The sequence below is a fragment of the Nerophis lumbriciformis genome, linkage group LG16 (assembly GCF_033978685.3).
Source record: "Nerophis lumbriciformis linkage group LG16, RoL_Nlum_v2.1, whole genome shotgun sequence".
NCBI classification, from domain to species: domain Eukaryota; kingdom Metazoa; phylum Chordata; class Actinopteri; order Syngnathiformes; family Syngnathidae; genus Nerophis; species Nerophis lumbriciformis.
In genome coordinates, this window is record NC_084563.2 from 43,798,264 (window position 1) to 43,820,734 (window position 22,471).

General features: G+C 44.2%; 2 protein-coding genes across 2 annotated transcripts in view; both read left to right on the forward strand.

The window, feature by feature from the left end:
* dtd1 (D-aminoacyl-tRNA deacylase 1) overlaps nt 1–9,832 on the forward strand; it is a 62,731-nt gene extending 52,899 nt beyond the window's left edge. The window contains exon 6 of the mRNA XM_061977209.1: nt 9,161–9,832. The gene's annotated coding sequence lies outside the window, so the exon portion shown is untranslated. The remainder of the gene's footprint in view (nt 1–9,160) is intronic.
* Nucleotides 9,833–16,404: 6,572 nt separating this feature from the next.
* The window catches only part of LOC133617285 (sodium/potassium/calcium exchanger 3-like), a 129,806-nt gene continuing 123,739 nt past the window's right edge, over nt 16,405–22,471 (forward strand). Inside the window, exon 1 of the mRNA XM_061977206.2 lies at nt 16,405–16,704. Within this exon, the coding sequence (XP_061833190.2) occupies nt 16,536–16,704 (169 nt within the window). The 5' untranslated portion in view covers nt 16,405–16,535. The remainder of the gene's footprint in view (nt 16,705–22,471) is intronic.

Genomic DNA, 22,471 nt, shown 5'->3' on the forward strand with positions numbered 1-22,471 from the left:
TTATTGACTCCTCAATGATGGACGCTTTTGACCTCCTTCCCTCCTCAAGGACACCTGGGAGTCGAACTTTGCTTGCATTGCATGCAGAACGGCCCCAGGCCTATGGACACGACACAACTACACCCGAGACAATGGGCATATACACAAACACCCCCTCTCCCCCTGTTGCGAGTTGTTGTGATTATATGTAAAATGTTTATGTGTGCTATGGCAAAATGAGTTTTTTTCCCTTGGACTCAGTCTGGACCCCCTCCCGAGTGTCCAGCCTTTGACTGATATTTTTTTACTCTTCCCCCCTTCCCCAATATCACCTTTTTCCCACCTTTTTTAAAGGGGCGCCGTAAGTGGCTGATCCGTTGGCAGTCCTGTTCTTGTCTCCCTGTAATGTATGTCTGCTCTTAGTGGGACTGTGCCAAAAATGTAATTTCAGTTCTTATATGTCTTGTACATGTTAAAGAATGGACTATAAACAGCATCTTGAATCTTAAATACGATGTCCAGAGGCATTAAAACTATTTTGTACAATTGTAGGGCTGGGTTGATAGTAAGTCAGTCAATTGAACTGTAAATGAAAATGAACTCAATAACTTTGCCGTCATCGATACATTGCTACGTCTGTATGTGCTGAGGCTTTCAAATTGGATCTAAGAGGTCTTGTAAAGTCCGGGTCAAAAGCATGAAAAACGCTGCCTTAATATGGCAAAATGAAACGGCTCTGGGGGCCCAAACTTTGCCATTCTTTTGTGACTGGAGGTGTGTAGTCCTTATCTGTAACACCATGTCATATTAATGAGGTAGATTAGCTTTTTTCATACACGACTCCTTTTTTTCAGCCGTCTCCAGTTCAACACACATGAGCTAACTAGGCTCTCAATAGCAGCTCTCCTGACGCAGGCACCTCAATTGACCTATGGTGGCCTCGGTTGGACAAACAAGAAAATATTCACTTCAGACCACATTTTTTTTATTGCCTGACATTCCTACAGTAAATGAATTTTAGAGTTCCTTCAGATGCCTGACACTTTATACATAACCTGCGATCTACTGTATCCATTTTAACCCTTGTGTAATGTTCATATTGTTGTTACTCAGCCAGCGTTTGTGGGTCTGATGGACCCGTTGCATTTTGTGGCTTTTAATGCCTCACAATCAAACACTTTTATGTTAAAATACTGAACAGATGTTTATTGGGATAAGGTAAACATCTGTTCAGTATTTTAACATAAAAGTGTTTGATTGTGAGGCATTAAAAGCCACAAAATGCAACGGGTCCATCAGACCCACAAACGCTGGCTGAGTAACAACAATATGAATGTTGCACGGAAAAATTCTCTGCCTATTTCTGCATCCCACAGGGATTCTTCTTTTGGGTTTCTGCACCTGCGGTTCCCACACAAGGTTGCAACATTTTTTGTCAACACTGTCTGCTCTCATTTTCTCGCACATTTGACCCTCTGATGTTCTGTGTACCTACACTCTGTCCTCCTCCTGTCTCGGCCTGCTGTGTGTGTGTGTGTGTGTGTGGTACACAGAACACCAATTTCCACGTTTCTATTAGCCCCGGGTCCAGTGGACCCGGACATCTTATATGTAATAGAAATGTGAAGGGGGGTGTATGGTGTGTGGTCATTAAATATGTATTCTGATATATGTTCTTCACAGAAAATGAGCCAAAGTCAGTGAGTCTCAGTTTAAAAAATGTATTAATTGTATAATTTTTCTTTTAATAAAATATGAAAACGGGTCCCACAGACCCGAACACCACACAAGGGTGTACAATGCAATATATTCAAGATGGTAAATTGACTCAACTTGTTTTTAATGCATCTAAAGGATGAAATGTTTGAGTGAGTTATCCATTTCCAAACACATGCATCATTTGCATTGTTATTAAGATGTTTATATATGAGTCCTTTGAACAAATGTTTAAATTGTATCCTGATTAAAACTGTATCATCCAGTTTGTGGCTATTACAGGGCATACTTTCACAGGATATACATCTTTACAGCATATTTTAAAGAGATACACTATATTGCCAAAAGTATTTGTCCACCCATCCAAGCACGTCGCCACTGGACTCTAGAGCAGTGGAGACGCCTTCTCTGGAGTGATGAATCACGCTTTTCCATCTGGCAATCTGATGGACCAGTCTATGGTTGGAGGTTGCCAGGAGAACTGTACATTTCGGACTGCATTGTGCCGAGTGTAACATTTGGTGAAGGAGGACTTGTGCTGTGGGGTTGTTTTTCAGGAGTTGGGCTTGGCTCCTTAGTTCCAGTGAAAGGAACTTTGAATGCTCCAGAATACCAAAACATTTTGGAGCTCAGTGATTTCCAGCGTGGAACTGTCATAGGATACCACCTGTGCAACAAATCCAGTCGTGAAATTTCCTCGCTCCTAAATATTCCAAAGTCAACTGTCGGCTTTATTATAAGAAAATGGAAAAGTTTGGGAACAACAGCAACTCAGCCACGAAGTGGTAGGCCATGTAAACTGACAGAGAGGGGTCAGCAGAGGCTGAAGCGCATAGTGCAAAGAGGTCGCCGACTTTCTGCACAGTCAGTTGCTACAGAGCTCCAAACTTCATGTGACCTTCCAATTAGCCCACGTACAGTACGCAGAGAGCTTCATGGAATGGGTTTCCATGGCCGAGCAGCTGCATCTAAACCATACATCACCAAGTCCAATGCTAAGCGTCGGATGCAGTGGTGTAAAGCACGTCGCCACTGGACTTTAGAGGAGTGCAGACGCCTTCTCTGGAGTGATGAATCACGCTTTTCCATCTGGCAATCGGATATGGACAAGACTGGGTTTGGAGGTTGCCAGGAGGATGCTACATTTCGGACTGCATTGTGCCGAGTGTGAAATTTGGTGGAGGAGAAATTATGGTGTGGGGTTGTTTTTCAGGAGTTGGGCTTGGCTCCTTAGTTCCAGTGAAAGGAACTTTGAATGCTCCAGGATACCAAAACATTTTGGACAATTCCATGCTCCCTACCTTGTGGGAACAGTTTGGAACGGGCCCCTTCCTCTTCCAACATGACTGTGCACAAAGCAAGGTCCATAAAAACATGGATGACAGATTGACTGGCCTGCACAGAGTCCTGACCTGAACCCGATAAAACACCTTCGGGATGAATTAGAACGGAGACTGAGAGCCAGGCCTTCTCGACCAACATCAGTGTGTGACCTCACCAATGCGCTTTTGGAAGAATGGTGGACAATTCCTATAAACACACTCCGCAACCTTGTGGACAGCCTTCCCAGAAGAGTTGAAGCTGTCATAGCTGCAAAAGGTGGATCCACATCATATTGAATCCTATGGGTTAGGAATGGGATGGCACTTCAAGTTCATATGTGAGTCAAGGCAGATGGCCAAATACTTTTGGCAATATAGTGTAACATTTAAAAAAATTACTTTTGGGTCAGTTATATTGATCAACTAATTCTTTTTTGGAAGGCTTTCTGGTCGGAAAGGAGGCGCTCTCATTGACTTTATAGATAGAATAGTTGGGATTTTGCTATTGTTTATTCACAACTTAGAATGCATAAAAAAGGAAAAACATGTCTACTTTTCTTACATAAGGATTGTCAATTATAGGCAAAACAATAAAAAAAAAAGTTCAGATCCCCTTTAATATTTATTTTATAAAGCAGTGGCAGAGGGGTTAGTGCATCTGCCTCACAATACGAAGGTCCTGAGTAGTCTTGGGTTCAATCCCGGGCTCGGGATCTTTCTGTGTGGAGTTTGCATGTCCTCCCCGTGACTGCGTGGGTTCCCTCCGGGTACTCCGGCTTCCTCCCACTTCCAAAGACATGCACCTGGGGATAAGTTGATTGGCAACACTAAATTGGCCCTAGTGTGTGGATGTGAGTGTGAATGTTGTCTGTCTATCTGTGTTGGCCCTGCGATGAGGTGGCGACTTGTCCAGGGTGTACCCCGCCTTCCGCCCGATTGTAGCTGAGATAGGCTCCAGCGCCCCCCGCGACCCCAAAGGGAATAAGCGGTAGAAAATGGATGGATGGATGGATGGAAAGCAAGAAAATTAGTCCATGGTGGGAAAATGCAAATGTCAGCAAATGTTGCTGGCTGGCTAACTTTTTTAAAACCTGGTTAAAGTTTGTCGATGATAAACCGAGAGAGGCGTTCAGCAGCATGTGCAAAAAGGCTCCAAAGTCTGCTCAATGGGCATCAATGCAGTGAACTCACACATGCTTTTAGCTAATCGTAAGTCGGCCATTAAAGGCAGGCAGCAGTTAACAATGTCAAATGTTGCTGTCACGGCCACAACTGTCAGCTGCTGCTATTACTATAGAGAAATAAATAAATACAAATAAATTATCAGGTGAAACGGTCTTGTGAGTCAATTCTAATTCACTAGATAGTAACAGTTAGTTTTCAACTATTCAATATTATCTTTGTCAAATGCTTGCAATTGTGTCTATAAAGACATTTGTAAGCTTTTGTCTTTATATAATGGTTATCTGCAGTAGAGCATGGCATTACCTTTTTTTTTTAGGTGGCATTAAAAGCTGCATTAGAGCATTAATTTAGATTTTTCTGGTGTAGAAACGCTGTTTCCTTTATGTATTCTTGCCTCCAGTTTATTCATTTGGAGAGAAAGTATTCATATACAGAGGTACCTGGGTCTTCGTTTGTAATCCGTTCCAAACGGGCAGTTGAAAACCGAATCGTATGAAATCCGAAACAGTTTTTCCAATCGGAAACAGAATACTGTAAATCCATTTAATCTGTTCCAGACACCCAAAAATTTAAATTAAAAACACATATTTTTCTTATGTAATAAGAATAATATATATATATATATATATATATATAAAATGAGAGTTTTACACACAGAAAATTCTAAATATTAGGGCTGTCTTGGACTAAGGATTTTCATAGTCAAATCTGATTCATTTGGTTTTGCCCATCCTCAACGATTAGCCGAATCTATGGTTTAAAAGAGAAATAAACAGTTTATAAAATTGAGTAGTGTATACTGACAAAATGGTAAATGTAACGTCACATGGATATGCGCTAGCATTTATATACGTGAATGTTTCCAAGTTAATTAAATGTTCTTATAAAATATATATAGTCTTCCATTAAAAATAAAAACAATAATCTAGTTCTAATAGTGTTCTGAAATAGTTCTAATAGTGAGGATTACACCTGGCTATGCATGGCTGTTTGGCGTGTAACGATTCGTTGTAACAACGATTCGATTCTATTCAGAATTTGTGGTTGCAGATACGATTCAATCAATCAATCAATGTTTACTTATATAGCCCTAAATCACAAGTGTCTCAAAGGGCTGCACAAGCCACAACGATATCCTCGGCTCAGATACCACATAAGGGCAAGAACAAACTCAACCCAATGGGATGACAATGAGAAACCTTGGAGGGGACCACTTCTAATGGCTATGCAGTTTTTTAACTAATGTCTAAGTAGATCACGCTATATAAGTTGACATTTTCACAATATACACCATATTGCCAAAAGTATTTGGCCACCCATCCAAATGATCAGATTCAGGTGTCCTAATCCCTTGGCCCGGCCACAGGTGTATAAAATCAAGCACTTAGGCATGGAGTCTGTTTCTACAAATATTTGTGAAAGAATGGGCCCCTCTCAGTGATTTCCAGCGTGGAACTGTCATAGGATGCCACCTGTGCAACAAATCCAGTCGTGAATATTCCTCGCTCCTAAATATTCCAAAGTCAACTGTCGGCTTTATTAGAAGAAAATGGAAAAGTTTGGGAACAACAGCAACTCAGCCACTAAGTGGTAGTCCACGTAAGCTGAAAGAGAGGGGTCAGCGGATGCTGAAGCGCATAGTGCAAAGACTTTCAGTTGCTACAGAGCTCCAAACTTCATGTGACCTTCCAATTAGCCCACGTACAGTACGCAGAGAGCTTCATGGAATGGGTTTCCATGGCCAAGCAGCTGCATCTAAGTCGTACATCACCAAGTCCAATGCAAAGCGTGGGATGCAGTGGTGTAAAGCACGTCGCCACTGGACTCTAGAGCAGTGGAGACGCCTTCTCTGGAGTGATAAATCACACTTTTCCATCTGGCAATCTGATGCACCAGTCTGGGTTTGGAGGTTGCCAGGAGAACGGTACATTTCGGACTGCATTGTGTGGGGAGGATTTATGGTGTGGGGTTGTTTTTCAGGAGTTGGGCTTGGCCCCTTAGTTCCAGTGAAAGGAACTTTGAATGCTCCAGGATACCAAAACATTTTGGACAATTCCATTCTCCCGACCTTGTGGGAACAGTTTGGAGTGGGCCCCTTTCTCTTCCAACACGACTCTGTGCATCAGTGCACAAAGCAAGGTCCATAAAGACATGGATGACGAAGTCTGGTGTGGATGAACTTGACTGGCCTGCACAGAGTCTTGACCTGAACCAAATAGAACACCTTTGGGATGAATTAGAACGGAGACTGAGAGCCGGGCCTTCTCGACCAACATCAGTGTGTGACCTCACCAATGCGCTTTTGGAAGAATGGTCGAGAATTCCTATAAACATACTCCGCAACCTTGTGGACAGCCTTCCCAGAAGAGTTGAAGCTGTAATAGCTGCAAAAGGTGGACCGACTTTTGGCAATATAGTGTCTCTCAACCTAATGTCATTGTCTAACACAGACCTGGGCATTCTGCGGCCCGCGGGCCACATCCGGCCCTTTGTACGTTCCTGTCCGGCCCACATGAGGCCAATCATAAATTACAAAATACATTTTAAAAAGTATCTATCTCGAGTGTGCAATACAACGGTGCTGCTTTTGTTTTGAAAAGCGTTATTTGTATTACTTCTGTGTGGACGTATGCTCGTGCGTGATTGTGAGTGAATGTGAACAGCGGCAATCACAAATTACAAAATAAATTTAAAAAAACATCTATGTCGTGCGTGCAATACAACTGTGCTGCTTTTATTTTGAAAAGTGTTATTTATGGGCGTATGTCCGTGTGTAACCTTTGAGTGAAGGTGCACAGCGACAAGTGATGCACGGTTATCCCTGGGACGCTAAAAAAAGAAAATTTGATGACGAATGGCGTGTTTTCAACAAGACATGGACTGCCAAGTATTTCTTTATAGAAATGAAAGGTAAAGCCGTGTGCTTAATTTGTGGTACACATGTTGCTGTGTTTAAAGAATATAGTGTAACGACCTGCTGAAGTTGATGTGTTCTTGAGTTGCGGAAATGAGGAGTGAGGATAGGAAGGAACGAGATAAGTTGAGCTGTGTTAGTATAGGTTGCTCAATAAAAGTTTAAAGAGAGCGTCAGACTTGGTGTGCACTTCTTCTGGACGCTACACTTGGTGTCAGAAGTCAAACTTTGCGCATACTGCCGCTGCTTGTGTGAGCATACTGCGCTGCTTGTGTGCTCAGCCTGCTACGTCATCGGGAGGTACGTGCCACAATGTTTCCTGGCGACTTTGTCCAGATTGAACGGGAGGACAAGACATTGAGTGGGGACTTAAGGTGCCGGCAGCGACTGCAGATGTCTGTGTGAATCCCGGACTTGAGGAGCTTGTCGCAGAGAGAGAGAGGGAGGAAGGAGAGAGGCAGCGTCTACAGGTGCAGCGCACGCTGCTTGGCACGCTGGGAGGCATTTCATCCCACTTCTGACACCAATTGTAGCGTCCAGAAGAAGTGCACACCAAGTCTGACGCACTTTTTAAACTTTTATTGAGCAACCTATACTAACACAGCTCAACTTATCTCGTTCCTTCCACACGCACGTCTACCCTCACTCCTCATTTCCGCAACAGCAACGCTTCCTCCTTCTTCGCCAATCACCTTACAGGCGTGATACGTTCACAACAAAGAGAATGCAGGATAAAGTGACAGAAATTGAAATTTTTGCATTGTATTATACATCAGGAAGTGTTGTGTAAGAAAGTGTTAAAAATAAAACCATCAAAAGCCATCTGCGTTTGTATAAAGATAAGTTAGGTTTGTCACACCTGGGTGAAGTCTTGTCTGGGTTTCGTCTGGTTTCATGTTGTCTTGTCATTTCCTGTTTTATTTTGAAAGGTTAACTCTCCCTCTCATTTCAGGTCACTTGCCCTTCCTCCCGTTTCACTGGTCTGATGTCTCTCCTGATTGCCTGATTGTGCCCACCTGTGTCACCCTCCCTCATGTGTATAAATGTCTCTTCCTCCTCTTGTCTTGTGCCAGAGTATATCGTCTCGTCACGTACCTCCAGCCTTTGTCCACAGCATCAAACCAAGTTGTTAAGTATTGCCTCGCCTTATTTATTGATTTCTTTGTTTCCTCTGAGAAAGAGTGATTTTCGTTTGCTAAAGTTTTTTGATCAAGTTTTTTGTGTGTTATTTCATAGTGCCTTGCCTTCCTTTTTTCCTCCTCTTGGAGCGCTTTAGTTTGTAGTTATATCAGCTCTTTGTAGCGTACTTTCTGTTTATAGTTTCTAGTCTCCTCTGCATGATTTTTTACCTTTTTGTAGCTAATCATAGATTTTTTTTGTTATTAGATTCGTGTGTAATTTTGCTGTTGCCTTTGTCCTCCCTATGGAGTGACTTTCTGTTTATGGCCTTATGCCTATATGTCTTTTGTTTCTCTAATGTATCAAAGCTAGGATTTGTAGCCGCTTTGTTTTAATCACTCTGTTCAAAGAGATTTCAAAGAAAACTGTTTAAATAAAGCCTGTGTCAATTGTTCCCCTTCTGCACCTGAGTCCTCATTCTCGCCAAGTCGTAACAAGGTTAAATGAAAATATTATTATTATTATTTATCTTACGGTATATCAAAAATAATTTGAGCGAAATTTAATTGAAATATTGTCGGTGTGGCCATCCAGCAGTGCTCGGGTTGCTCATGCGGCCCCCGGTAAAAATTAATTGCCCACCCCCTGTCTAACAGGTTGGAGCATAAAACATGAATTTTAAATGATAATTCTACTCACATTAAAAACAATTTTTCAAAAGGGATCCACAATTTGATGCTTAAACTATTTAAAACCGGTTTCTTTACCTGTGTTCATTACTTGTTGTACGTGGAAGCTCTTGGAAGCAAAGCCCATCAGAACATCTCTATGATTGAGGGCCCCAGTCAGTACAGTGATCTTCCAACAGAAAAGGCAACTTTTTGTACCATTTAGAACCATTTATGTTCTGTTTTGTCTCCTGCAGATCACAACGAAAATGACAAGTTAAGATTTGTCCGAAAGGACCGTCCTACAGTATGTGGAAATCAGCGAGATTTCTTCCACTTTTCCCAGAAGATCAATCTCCGGTTGGCCTGTTTTTCCTCCCTCGAGTGATAAACCTTAATGACTTGGTGCAAACCAATTTGCAGAGATGACCTGAACCCTCAAATCTTGGTTATAATTGGGGTTTCTGAGAGGAAATGGTATGTATTTATGTATGCACCATGTAGGTTTTTGTTTACTCTTACTCTACCGTCTGGCTTTCCTCTTGTATATTTTACTGTCGTTTTATTTGCTGAATAAGTGACACAAATGTCCCCCGGGAGAATTAGCACTAATGTGATTTCGCAGGCCAGTTGTCCACAGTAATTAGCTTGTCATCCACATTGAACTTCACTGCAGCTCGTTTTTAATTGCCAGTGCAATCAAACATAAGTTTGTCAAATAAATAAAGGCACTAGTCCAATCTCAGCAAGATGTGAATGCACCTCAGATAACCTGCATGCTTTTGTTGGTATTTCGGACAATACCAAGACATCGATTTTCGAGCCCGTGCACTGTAATGGAAATAAAGTCGGGCTTGTCTCACACAAAAACATATTTATAAGTTGATATGTGCATTTTCCTACTTTATAAATGTGTCATTGAGAAAATACGTTGCTTGGATCGTTATTTTCCCTTTTGAGTATCGTCATCTGAATCATCCGCATTGTTCTCATTTTGCCTCTGTAGTCGTTTCTGATGTCAGCGAGCTATTCTACAAATTCCCTTTCCCACTTCTACTCACAAATTGTGCTCGGCTGAGTTTCCTCTACGATGTGGTGGAGACAGGGAGAGGAGGTGTACTCGCTGGGATGTGAGGAGTCTCGGAAAGAGAGGATGTGACCCAAATACACTAAATTGCCTTGACTCACATATGAACTTGAAGTGCCATCCCATTTCTATTTCATAGTCGTCCACCTTTTGCAGCTATTACAGCTTCAACTCTTCTGGGAAGGCTGTCCACAAGGTTGCGGAGTGGGTTTATAGGAATTTTCCACCATTCTTCCAAAAGCGCATTGGTGAGGTCACACACTGATGTTGGTCGAGAAGGCCTGGCTCTCAGTCTCCGTTCTAATTCATCCTAAAGATGTTCTATCGGGTTCAGGTCAGGACTCTGTGCAGGCCAGTCAACCCTATTCTGGGAATGCTGTCCACAAGGTTGTGGAGTGTGTTCCTTTCACTGGAACTAAGGGGCCAAGCCCAACTTTTGAAAAACAACCCCACACCATAATTCCTCCTCTACAAAATTTCACACTCCGCACAATGCAGTCCGAAATGTAGCGTTCTCCTGGCAACCTCCAAACCCAGACTGGTCCATCAGATTGCCAGATGGAAAAGCGTGATTCATCACTCCAGAGAAGGCGTCTCCACTGCTCTAGAGTCCAGTGGCGACGTGCTTTACACCACTGCATCCCACGCTTTGCATTGGACTTGGTGATGTATGGCTTAGATCAGGCCTGGGCAATTATTTTGACTCGGGGGCCAAATTTAGGGAAAAAAATGTGCCTGGGGGCCGGTATATCTATTTTTAGAAAAACAAATACAAAACCTTACAATAAAGTCTGATTGAATGCTAAAAATGTTACGACAGACCGCCTTAAAAACAGAATGGAATTTTAAATGTTTCTATGAACGATAAAACCCTGAATATTGAGCACATATGAACGTCACACCCCCTCTCAAACGACATATTTTACAATCAAGGCAAATGCAACAAAAATGCAACAAACACCGCGAAATATGAACGCAAAGGGTAAAAAAACAAAACACATCTACAATCTGATACATCTGATACATCACTAAGCTTTAGAACGTTGTTGTAAAAATCTCCTTCCACGTATGTGCCTGACACTCGCATTTCAGGCTGGTCACTCTGGAAACACTCTGTGGAAACGCTCCCCACCCACGCTGCTTGGTGCCTCATCTGACCTGCTGTGACGTAGATTGCCATAGTAACTAGTAGGGTTGTACGGTATACGGGTATTAGTATAGTACCGCGATACTAATGAAACATATTCGGTACCATACCGCCTCTGAAAAGTACCGGTCCGCCACACCCTAAGATTTTTTGTTAAAATAAAGCCAATAATGCAATTTTTTCTGGTCCCCTTTATTTAGAAAAGTATCGAAATAATATTGGGATCAGGACAACACTAGTAACTAGTATATCATGCAAAAGTGCAGATTCCAACCATCGAAATACGTTGTATAGTTCAAGACTAACGGTAATTTTAAAACATCACTACACCTCACAATGACAGCTACACTTTCCATCTTAAAGAACTAAAAAAGTTATTGGGGAATGTCCGGCGGGCCAGATTGAAAAGCTCAACGGGCGGCATGTGGCCCCCGGGCCTTAATTTGCCCTGGTCTGGCTTAGATGCAGCTGCTCGGCCATGGAAACCCATTCCATGAAGCTCTCTGCGTACTGTATGTGGGCTAATTGGAAGGTCACATGAAGTTTGGAGCTCTGTAGCAACTGACTGTGCAGAAAGTCTTTGCACTATGCGCTTCAGCATCCGCTGACCCCTCTCTGTCAGTTTACGTGGCCTACCGCTTCGTGGCTGAGTTGCTGTTGTTCCCAAACTCTTTCATTTTCTTATAATAAAGCCGACAGTTGACTTTGGAATATTTAGGAGCGAGGAAATTTCACGACTGGATTTGTTGCACAGGTGGCATCCCAACACATTCTTTCACAAATGTTTGTAGAAACAGTCTCCACGCCTAAGTGCTTGATTGTACACACCTGTGGCCGGACCAAGTGATGAGGACACCTGAGTCTGATCATTTGGATGGGTGGCCAAATACTTTTGGCAATATAGTGTATATCTGGTAGTTTGCCAGCCTTTTTTTTTTTTACCCTCTCTAAATTTGAACGGCAGATTTTCCCTACATTGCAATCCCAAATAAAATTAATTAACATTTGAGGTGGCGACTTGTCCAGGGTGTACCCCGCCTACCGCCCGGATGCAGCTGAGGTAGGCTCTAATATGCCCAATTCCAAACAGATTTCTAAAATAAAAAAACTAAAATATTGACTGGTGATGGGTTATTTGTGAACGATCCACCTCTTAAAGACAACTCTTTAATCAGATATCATGTCTTTTCACTCTTTTCACATAAGAAAAAATGCATGTAATTAGTAAAAATGTACGGTTCAGAATGTGTTTACGTTCAGAAAAAAAGGGAGGTGAAGGTTACACATTTTCATGACTACAGTAGGACTAGGTAAAGTACATAATTGAAGACCACATGCTTGAAAGGCCTCCAATGGGCTCACCACCCATAGCAGGGGTCATAGAGGTCGGGTGCGATGTGAGCTGGGCGGCAGCCGAAGGCAGGGCACTTGGCGGTCCGATCCTCGGCTACAGAAGCTAGCTCTTGGGACGTGGAACGTCACCTCGCTGGGGGGGAAGGAGCCTGAGCTAGTGCGCGAGGTGGAGAAGTTCCGGCTAGATATAGTCAGACTCACTTCGACGCACAGCAAGGGCTCTGGAACCAGTTCTCTCGAAAGGGGCTGGACTCTCTTCCACTCTGGCGTTGCCGGCAGTGAGAGGCGACGGGCTGGGGTGGCAATTCTTGTTTCCCCCCGGCTCAGAGCCTGCACGTTGGAGTTCAACCCGGTGGACGAGAGGGTAGCTTCCCTCTGCCTTCGGGTGGGGGAACGGGTCCTGACTGTGGTTTGCGCTTACGCGCCAAACAGCAGCTCAGAGTACCCACCCTTTTTGGATTCACTCGAGGGAGTACTTGAGAGTGCTCCCGCGGGTGATTTCCTCGTTCTACTGGGGGACTTCAATGCTCATGTTGGCGGCGACAGTGAAACCTGGAGAGGCGTGATTGGGGAGAATGGCTGCCCGGATCTGAACCCGAGCGGTGTTTTGTTATTGGACTTTTGTGCCTGTCACAGATTGTCCATAACGAACACCATGTTCAAACATAAGGGTGTCCATATGTGCACTTGGCACCAGGACACCCTAGGCCGCAGTTCCACGATCGACTTTGTAGTTGTGTCATCGGATTTGCGGCCTCATGTTTTGGACACTCGGGTGAAGAGAGGGGCGGAGCTTTCTACCGATCACCACCTGGTGGTGAGTTGGCTGCGATGGTGGGGGAGGATGCCGGACAGACCTGGCAGGCCCAAACGCATTGTGAGGGTTTGCTGGGAACGTCTGGCAGAGTCTCCTGTCAGAGAGAGTTTCAATTCCCACCTCCGGAAGAACTTTGAACATGTCACGAGGGAGGTGCTGGACATTGAGTCCGAATGGACCATGTTCCGCGCCTCTATTGTCGAGGCGGCTGATTGGAGCTGTGGCCGCAAGGTAGTTGGTGCTTGTCGTGACGGTAATCCTAGAACCCGTTGGTGGACACCGGCGGTGAGGGATGCCGTCAAGCTGAGGAAGGAGTCCTATCGGGTTATTTTGGCTCATAGGACTCCTGAGGCAGCGGACAGGTACCGACAGGCCAAGCGGTGTGCGGCTTCAGCGGTCGCAAAGGCAAAAACTCGGACATGGGAGGAGTTCGGGGAAGCCATGGAAAGCGACTTCCAGACGGCTTCGAAGCAATTCTGGACCACCATCCGCCGCCTCAGGAAGGTGAAGCAGTGCACTATCAACACCGTGTATGGCGAGGATGGTGTTCTGCTGACCTCGACTGCGGATGTTGTGGATCGGTAGAGGGAATACTTCGAAGACCTCCTCAATCCCACCAACACGTCTTCCTATGAGGAAGCAGTGCCTGTGGAGTCTGTGGTGGGCTCTCCTATTTCTGGGGCTGAGGTTGCTGAGGTGGCCTAGTGGTTAGAGTGTCCGCCCTGAGATCGGTAGGTTGTGGGTTCAAACCCCGGCCGAGTCATACCAAAGACTATAAAAATGGGACCCATTACCTCCCTGCTTGGCACTCAGTATCAAGGGTTGGAATTGGGGGTTAAATCACCAAAAATGATTCCCGGGCGCAGCCACCGCTGCTGCCCACTGCTCCCCTCACCTCCCAGGGGGTGATCAAGGGTGATGGGTCAAATGCAGAGAATAATTTCGCCACACCTAGTGTGTGTGTGACAATCATTGGTACTTTAACTTTACTTTAACTTTAACTTTAGTTAAAAAGCTCCTCGGTGGCAAGGCCCCGGGGGTGGATGAGATCCGCCCGGAGTTCCTTAAGGCTCTGGATGCTGTGGGACTGTCTTGGTTGACAAGACTCTGCAGCATCGCGTGGACATCGGGGACGGTACCTCTGGATTGGCAGACCGGCCGGGGTGGTGGTTCCTCTCTTTAAGAAGGGGAACCGGAGGGTGTGTTCTAACTATCGTGGGATCACACTCCTCAGCCTTCCCGGTAAGGTCTATTCGGGTGTACTGGAGAGGAGGCCACGCCGGATAGTCGAACCTCGGATTCAGGAGGAACAGTGTGGTTTTCGTCCTGGTCGTGGATATGTGGACCAGCTCTATACTATCGGCAGGGTCCTTGAGGGTGCATGGGAGTTTGCCCAACCAGTGTACATGTGTTTTGTGGACTTGGAGAAGGCATTCGACCGTGTCCCTCGGGAAGTCCTGTGGGGAGTGCTCAGGGAGTATGGGGTATCGGACTGTCTGATTGTGGCAGTCTGCTCCCTGTATGCTCAGTGCCAGAGCTTGGTCCGCATTGCCGGCAGTAAGTCGGACACGTTTCCAGTGAGGGTTGGACTCCGCCAAGGCTGGCCTTTGTCACCGATTCTGTTCATAACTTTTATGGACAGAATTTCTAGGCGCAGTCAAGGCGTTGAGGGGATCTGGTTTGGTGGCTGCAGGATTAGGTCTCTGCTTTTTGCAGATGATGTGGTCCTGATGGCTTCATCTGGCCAGGATCTTCAACTCTCACTGGATCGGTTCGCAGCTGAGTGTGAAGCGACTGGGATGAGAATCAGCACCTCCAAGTCCGAGTCCATGGTTCTCGCCCGGAAAAGGGTGGAGTGCCATCTCCGGGTTGGGGAGGAGATCTTGCCCCAAGTGGAGGAGTTCAAGTACCTTGGAGTCTTGTTCACGAGTGAGGGAAGACTGGATCGTGAGATCGACAGGCGGATCAGTGCGGCGTCTTCAGTAATGCGGACGCTGTATCGATCCGTTGTGGTGAAGAAGGAGCTGAGACGGAAGGCAAAGGTCTCAATTTACCGGTCGATCTACGTTCCCATCCTCACCTATGGTCATGAGCTTTGGGTTATGACCGAAAGGACAAGATCACGGGTACAAGCGGCCGAAATGAGTTTCCTCCGCCGGGTGGCGGGGCTCTCCCTTAGAGATAGGGTGAGAAGTTCTGCCATCCGGGGGGAACTCAAAGTAAAGCCGCTGCTCCTCCACATCGAGAGGAGCCAGAGGAGGTGGTTCGGGCATCTGGTCAGGATGCCACCCGAACGCCTCCCTAAGGAGGTGTTTAGGGCACGTCCGACCGGTAGGAGGCCGCGGGGAAGACCCAGGACACGTTGGGAAGACTATGTCTCCCGGCTGGCCTGGGAACGCCTCGGGGTCCCACAGGAAGAGCTGGATGAAGTGGCTGGGGAGAGGGAAGTCTGGGCTTAGGCTGCTGCCCCCGCGACCCGACCTCGGATAAGCGGAAGAAGATGGATGGATGGATGGATGCTGGAAAGGTGAGTAAAACAATTGTGTTCCAATTAATTTTACACAATACATTTAATATTCGATTTACGGTTTTCTTGGCATAGTGTTTTTTTCTGTGTAAATAGTACCTAAAAATCCACATCGACCTTTTTATGTGATTGAATTTCATAATTCGTTTTCTGTGGCAATATTTTTCATGAACATAATTCACATTTACATGTTTTTATATTAGAAATGTGTTTTATGCATATTTTTGTCGTGCATCAATTTAAGCTACAGCAACAACCTGAGCCGTTTTGCAGCTGAAAAGAGCCGAGCAAAAAGAACCGAATCCCCTGAAAGAGTCTATATCTCCATCACTTGTGTCCGCACGTACTAATCTATCGAGTGCGTTTTCTATTTTTTATTTTTTTTTGCTAGATTCCCTTTTTATTAAAGAAAGAGTGACTAAAAGGAGTAGGGAAATTTAAAAAAAAGAAAATTCTCAACAAAAACAAAATATCTAAGAAATAAAGTGTGTGTTGATACTATACTTAATAATAACATATTTGTTTTAAATGTATATTCACATTGTTATGCCTTTTTTAAAGAATGTTTTATGGCGTGCGTTTTCAACAGGAAAACAAAAATGCCTCGTGACGTCAAAGAGCCGTGTCTAAACTTTTGATCGTCCGCCAACGACCCATCCCTCCTCCTCAGACCAGAGCGACCATCAGAGCACCGAGACACGATGGAGGTGCCAGCCGGGGACGAGGAGATGAGTGTGCCGGCGCAGGTGAACCAGAAGAAGGCGAAAGCGAGGAGGAAAAGGCGGAAGGAGTTGTTAGTAGTACAAATATGTTTGTTCGCCGGTATGCTTCTTATCGTCAAGGGACTTTCCTTCCTGGTAGAAGATTCTGGTAAGTAATAAGCGTTCGGTTTAGGTACTCTTTTAAATCAATTAATTTTGTGTGTTTAATTTTATATAACTCCGCTCTGTAGTTGACGTGTGTGAAATGGCGTCTATTGTAAAGTCCTGTGGTTAGTTTTTTTTATTGGCCCTCAACATATTCTAAATGTATTAATTCGTTCACTAGTTGTGTGATAATGTATACGTTGCTGCACTAATTAGGTTTGTGAATAACACAATGTTGGCGCTAGGAATCTTCAAAATGGGGTCCCAAGGACCCCATTAAGTCATAGAAATGGGTTCCCACGGTACATTTTTTGGGGTCCCACTTTTTGTAAGCGTTTTGAAAACAAATGATAAATGTATGCATTATCCTGTTATATTTTGGAAAACAGGTTGTCATGAACGTGAATAATGTAAACTCACTACGCCGGTATGTTTTAGTGCTTTCATGGCGAGTTTATTGACATATATAAGTAAGAACTGGCACTAAAATATTTACTACTAAAACATTTTGATATATTTTTGTGTCATGTTCTATATTTCCAATGGGACATTAAATTGTTGGTGTTGTTTACTTGAGACCTGTCTCTTATGTTTGACTGCCATCTACTGGTCACACGTAGGGGCGGTATGGCGTAGTGCAGGGGTCACCAACCTTTTTGAAACCACTTCTTGGGTACTGATTAATGCGAAGGGCTACCAGTTTGATACACACTTAAATAGATTGCCAGAAATAGCCAATTTGCTCAATTTACCTTTAACTCTGTTATTATTAATAATTAATGATATTTATCTTTGTAGAAACACTGACCATCTTAATGATTTCTCACAATAAATATATATAGAAACCAGTGACGTGCAGTCACTATCAATCAATCAATCAATCAATGTTTATTTATATAGCCCTAAATCACAAGTGTCTCAAAGGGCTGCACAAGCCACAACGACATCCTCGGTATAGCCCACATAAGGGCAAGGAAAAACTCACCCCAGTGGGACGTCGATGTGAATGACTATGAGAAACCTTGGAGAGGACCGCATATGTCTCTAGGGAGACCGAATGCAATGGATGTCGAGTGGGTCTAACATATTATTGTGAGAGTCCAGTCCATAGTGGATCCAGCATAACAGTAAGAGTCCAGTCCACAGTGGGGTCAGCAGGAAACCATCCCGAGCGGAGACGGGTCAGCAGCGCAGAGATGTTCCCAACCGATATACAGGCGAGCGGTCCACCCCGGGTCCCGACCCCGGACAGCCAGCACCCCATCCATGGCCACCGGATCTGTGTGTCTCCCCTTCCACAAGGGATAGGGGGGAGCAGAGGAGAAAAGAAAAGAAACGGCAGATCAACTGGTCTAAAAAAAAGGGGGGCTATTCAAAGGCTAGAGTATACAAATGAGTTTTGAGATGGGACTTAAATGTTTCTACTGAGGTAGCATCTCTAACTGTTACCGGGAGGGCATTCCATAGTGCTGGAGCCCGAATAGAAAACGCTCTACAGCCCGCAGACTTTTTTTGGGCTCTGGGAATCACTAATAAGCCGGAGTTCTTTGAACGCATATTTCTTGCCGGGACATATGGTACAATACAATCGGCAAGATAGGCTGGAGCTAGACCGTGTAGTATTTTATACGTAAGTAGTAAAACCTTAAAGTCGCATCTTAAGTGCGCAGGAAGCCAGTGCAGGTGAGCCAGTATAGGCGTAATATGATCAAACTTTCTTGTTCTTGTCAAAAGTCTAGAAGCCGCATTTTGTACCAACTGTAATCTTTTAATGCTAGACATAGGGAGACCCGAAAATAATACGTTACAGTAATCGAGACGAGACGTAACGAACGCATGAATAATGATCTCAGCGTCGCTAGTGGACAAAATGGAACGAATTTTAGCGATATTACGGAGATGAAAGAAGGCCGTTTTAGTAACACTCTTAATGTGTGACTCAAAGGAGAGAGTTGGGTGGAAGATAATACCCAGATTCTTTACTGAGTCGCTTTGTGTAATTGTTTGGTTGTCAAATGTTAAGGTGGTATTATCAAATAAATGTCCGTGTTTAGCAGGACCGATAATCAGCATTTCCGTTTTCTTAGTGTTGAGTTGCAAGAAGTTAGCGGACATCCATTGTTTAATTTCATTAAGACACGCCTCCAGCTGACTACAATCCGGCGTGTTGGTCAGCTTTAGGGGCATGTAGAGTTGGGTGTCATCAGCATAGCAATGAAAGTTAACACCGTATTTGCGTATGATGTCGCCTAGCGGCAACATGTAAATACTAAAGAGTGCAGGGCCAAGAACCGAACCTTGGGGGACTCCGCACGTTACCTTAACATAGTCCAAGGTCACATTGTTATGGGAGACGCACTGCATCCTGTCAGTAAGATAAGAGTTAAACCACGACAAGGCTAAGTCTGACATACCAATACGTGTTTTGATACGCTCTAATAAAATGTTATGATCGACGGTATCGAAAGCAGCGCTAAGATCAAGAAGCAGCAACATAGATGATGCATCAGAATCCATCGTTAGCAGTAGATCATTAGTAATTTTTGCGAGGGCTGTCTCCGTAGAGTGATTTGCCCTGAAACCGGATTGAAAAGGTTCACAGAGATTGTTAGACATTAAGTGTTCATTTAGCTGCTGTGCGACAATTTTTTCGAGGATTTTCGAGATAAACGGAAGGTGGGACACCGGCCGGTAGTTTACCATGAGGTCAGGATCGAGGTTAGGTCTTTTGAGCAAAGGATGAATAACCGCTTTTTTGAATGCTAGTGGAACAGTGCCAGAGGAAAGTGATAAGTTTATAATATTTAGCACTGATGGACCTAATAATACAAAAAGCTCCTTAATAAGTTTCCTAGGAAATGGGTCAAGTAAACATGTTGTTTGTTTTGTCCCATTGACACATCTTAACAATTCCTCTAGTGTTATTTCATCAAAGAGAGAGAAACTATTTTGGAGGGCGGTATCCTTCGTAGATACAGTCGTATCTGTGTTAATAGAACCCAGTTGTAGCTGCTATGTATTGTCTTTAATCTCCTTTCTAATGAGTTCAATTTTCTTATTAAAGAAATTCATAAAATCATCTGCTGAGTGGGTGGAGCTACTGGGAGGAGTCCCTTGTTGGGTTAGCGATGCTACTGTACTAAACAAAAATTTCGGATCATTTTTGTTGAGGTGGATGAGATTTGAGTAATATTTAGCTTTAGCTAGGGTAAGCATGTGTTTATAAGTTATTAAACTATCACTCCATGCTTGATGGAAAACCTCAAGTTTAGTAGCGCGCCATTTGCGTTCCAGCTTTCTACATGATAATTTAAGGGCTCTAGTTTCTTCTGTAAACCATGGGGTGCGCCTTTTAGGGGCTCTTTTAAGCTTTAGCGGTGCTATACTATCAATGGTGTCGCGCAGGGCGTCGTTAAAGTTGTTAGTGAGGTTATCAATAGAGCCGACATAATTTGGGAATGGTGCCATTACCGAAGGCAGTAGGCCAGCAAGAGTCATCGTTGTGGCAGCATTAATGTTGCGGCTGCTATACTAGTTATTATTATTAGTTTGTTGACAATGAGTCAGGACTTCAAATTTTATAAGGTAATGATCGGACATTACTTTAGTATACGGGAGTATCGTAACTTTGGAGGTGGTGACACCCCTGACCAGCACTAGATCTATCGTATTTCCGTTGCGATGCGTAGGTTCATTTATTATTTGTGTAAGACCACAGCTATCAATTATAGTCTGGAGCGCCATGCACTGAGGGTCCGATGGGGTATTCATATGGATATTAAAGTCCCCCATTATGATTATATTGTCGGCGTGCGTCACTAAATCAGCAACGAACTCTGAAAATTCACTGATGAAGTCCGAATTGGGTCCTGGGGGGCGGTAGATAACAGCCAGGTGGAGAGGCAGCGGTGTGACAAACCTCATAGTAAGCATCTCAAACGAGTTATATTTATTATTTAGGTTCGGGGTAAGATTAAAGTTTTTATTGTGTATGAGTGCAACTCCCCCACCCCTTTTAATGGGACGGGCAATATGCGCTCCCGCATAGCCAGGAGGAGACGCCTCACCCAGCGCAAAGAAATCGTCTGGTTTGAGCCAGGTCTCGGCGAGACCAATAACGTCAAGATTATTGTCTCTAATGACCTCATTAACTAATAGCGTTTTGGAAGATAATGATCTTATGTTTAAGAAGCCCATATTATAGGTATTGGGCTGTTTTGAGGAGTTTTTGTTGAAATTATCCGTAGTAGCAATATTAATAATGTTGTGTTTATTATGTGTAGTGCACTTTAAATAATTTCGACCATATCTAGGAATTGATATGATGGGAATTTTCCGATTGTTTGCTTGATGTTGTGATAAACCGAACGCATCATAACTTGCCACCTCAGTAGAGTGCATGTCTACTTCTGACACAGAAAAAACATTTTTTGAGTTGTGTATTGTTCTAAAATAGTTGCTATGTGTGCAGGTATTATCCAGCCTGGCGCTGGCTAGTTCTATTTTAACAAACTTCTCACCCGGACTAGCGCTTCTTTGAGGATTAGCCTTTCGCTTTGTTGTTAGCCCCGCTCGGCATCCCCGCTTCTGCTTCCGCTCACACCGCTTACGTGTCTTCCGTTGACGGTCCCCGCTGGCACTTAACTCCGCTGCTTTAGAGGCCGCTGGATGTAGCCAGCGAAGAATCCCCATGCTAGCGAGGAGGTCGAAAGTACCCGCATCTTTCAGCCTATAACGGCCCGATCTATCCACATCCAGAATCGTCTGTCGGTCGTATCTGATCACGAAGTGTCCACGCTGTGAGCCAGCCATGAAATAGACAGAATTGACGGGTATTTTTGCCAAATCGCTCTACACTTCCAAGAGCGTCTGCAAGCCGCTGCCATCAGGGCGCCGCCATCTTGTCATAGAGGCAGATGAGGCAGGGCCTCACCTGCCATCATGGAAAGAAAAAAAATGTAAGAAGAATTGTTATATGTATCCAGTGATTATACTATAAAGTTATTTTCCATTTAACTTCACCAGTTTTAGATTATTTTTATTCAAAATCGCTGAATTTTCACATTTGCCGTTCAAATACTGAGAAGAGACGGTGCGGTGAACAGCAGCCAGTTGAGGCATGTCACTCAGTGCCGCAACATGGATTGCGCAATGACTCGGCTAACTGCTGGCCTGCTGTACAGTGAGACTGTATTGCTATATGAACTATATTATACATTTCCATAGTTTAGTTAGCTGAGGTATATAATGTACAGTGTATTTTGTCAACAACTGTATGTGTGTAAAGTATTTCTTGTGCTGAGCGATCATAAAACGGCTGCAAAAGACGCACTGGCTGAGGCTCGCCTCCTGCACCCCCGCCGTAGAATTGCTATATCAACTAAAGCCCACACTTAAACTTTCCACGTGCAAGATTGAATCTATTTAAAAAAATTATTTCATAAGAAGCCAAAAAGTGCAAAAACAATAATGTTGGTGTTGGAGGAGTTGTGAATGACTGCAGGGACACAACATTAGATACACCTGCAGACTGCAGGTGTACCTAATTCACAACTCCTCCAACACGAACATTATTGTTTTTGCACTTTTTGGCTTCTTATTAAATAACTTTTGTAACCTTATCTAGCTTATTCACGAGTGAGGGAAGAGTGGATCGTGAGATCGACAGGCGGATCGGTGCGGCGTCTTCAGTAATGCGGACGCTGTATCGATCCGTTGTGGTGAAGAAGGAGCTGAGCCAGAAGGCAAAGCTCTCGATTTACCGGTCGATC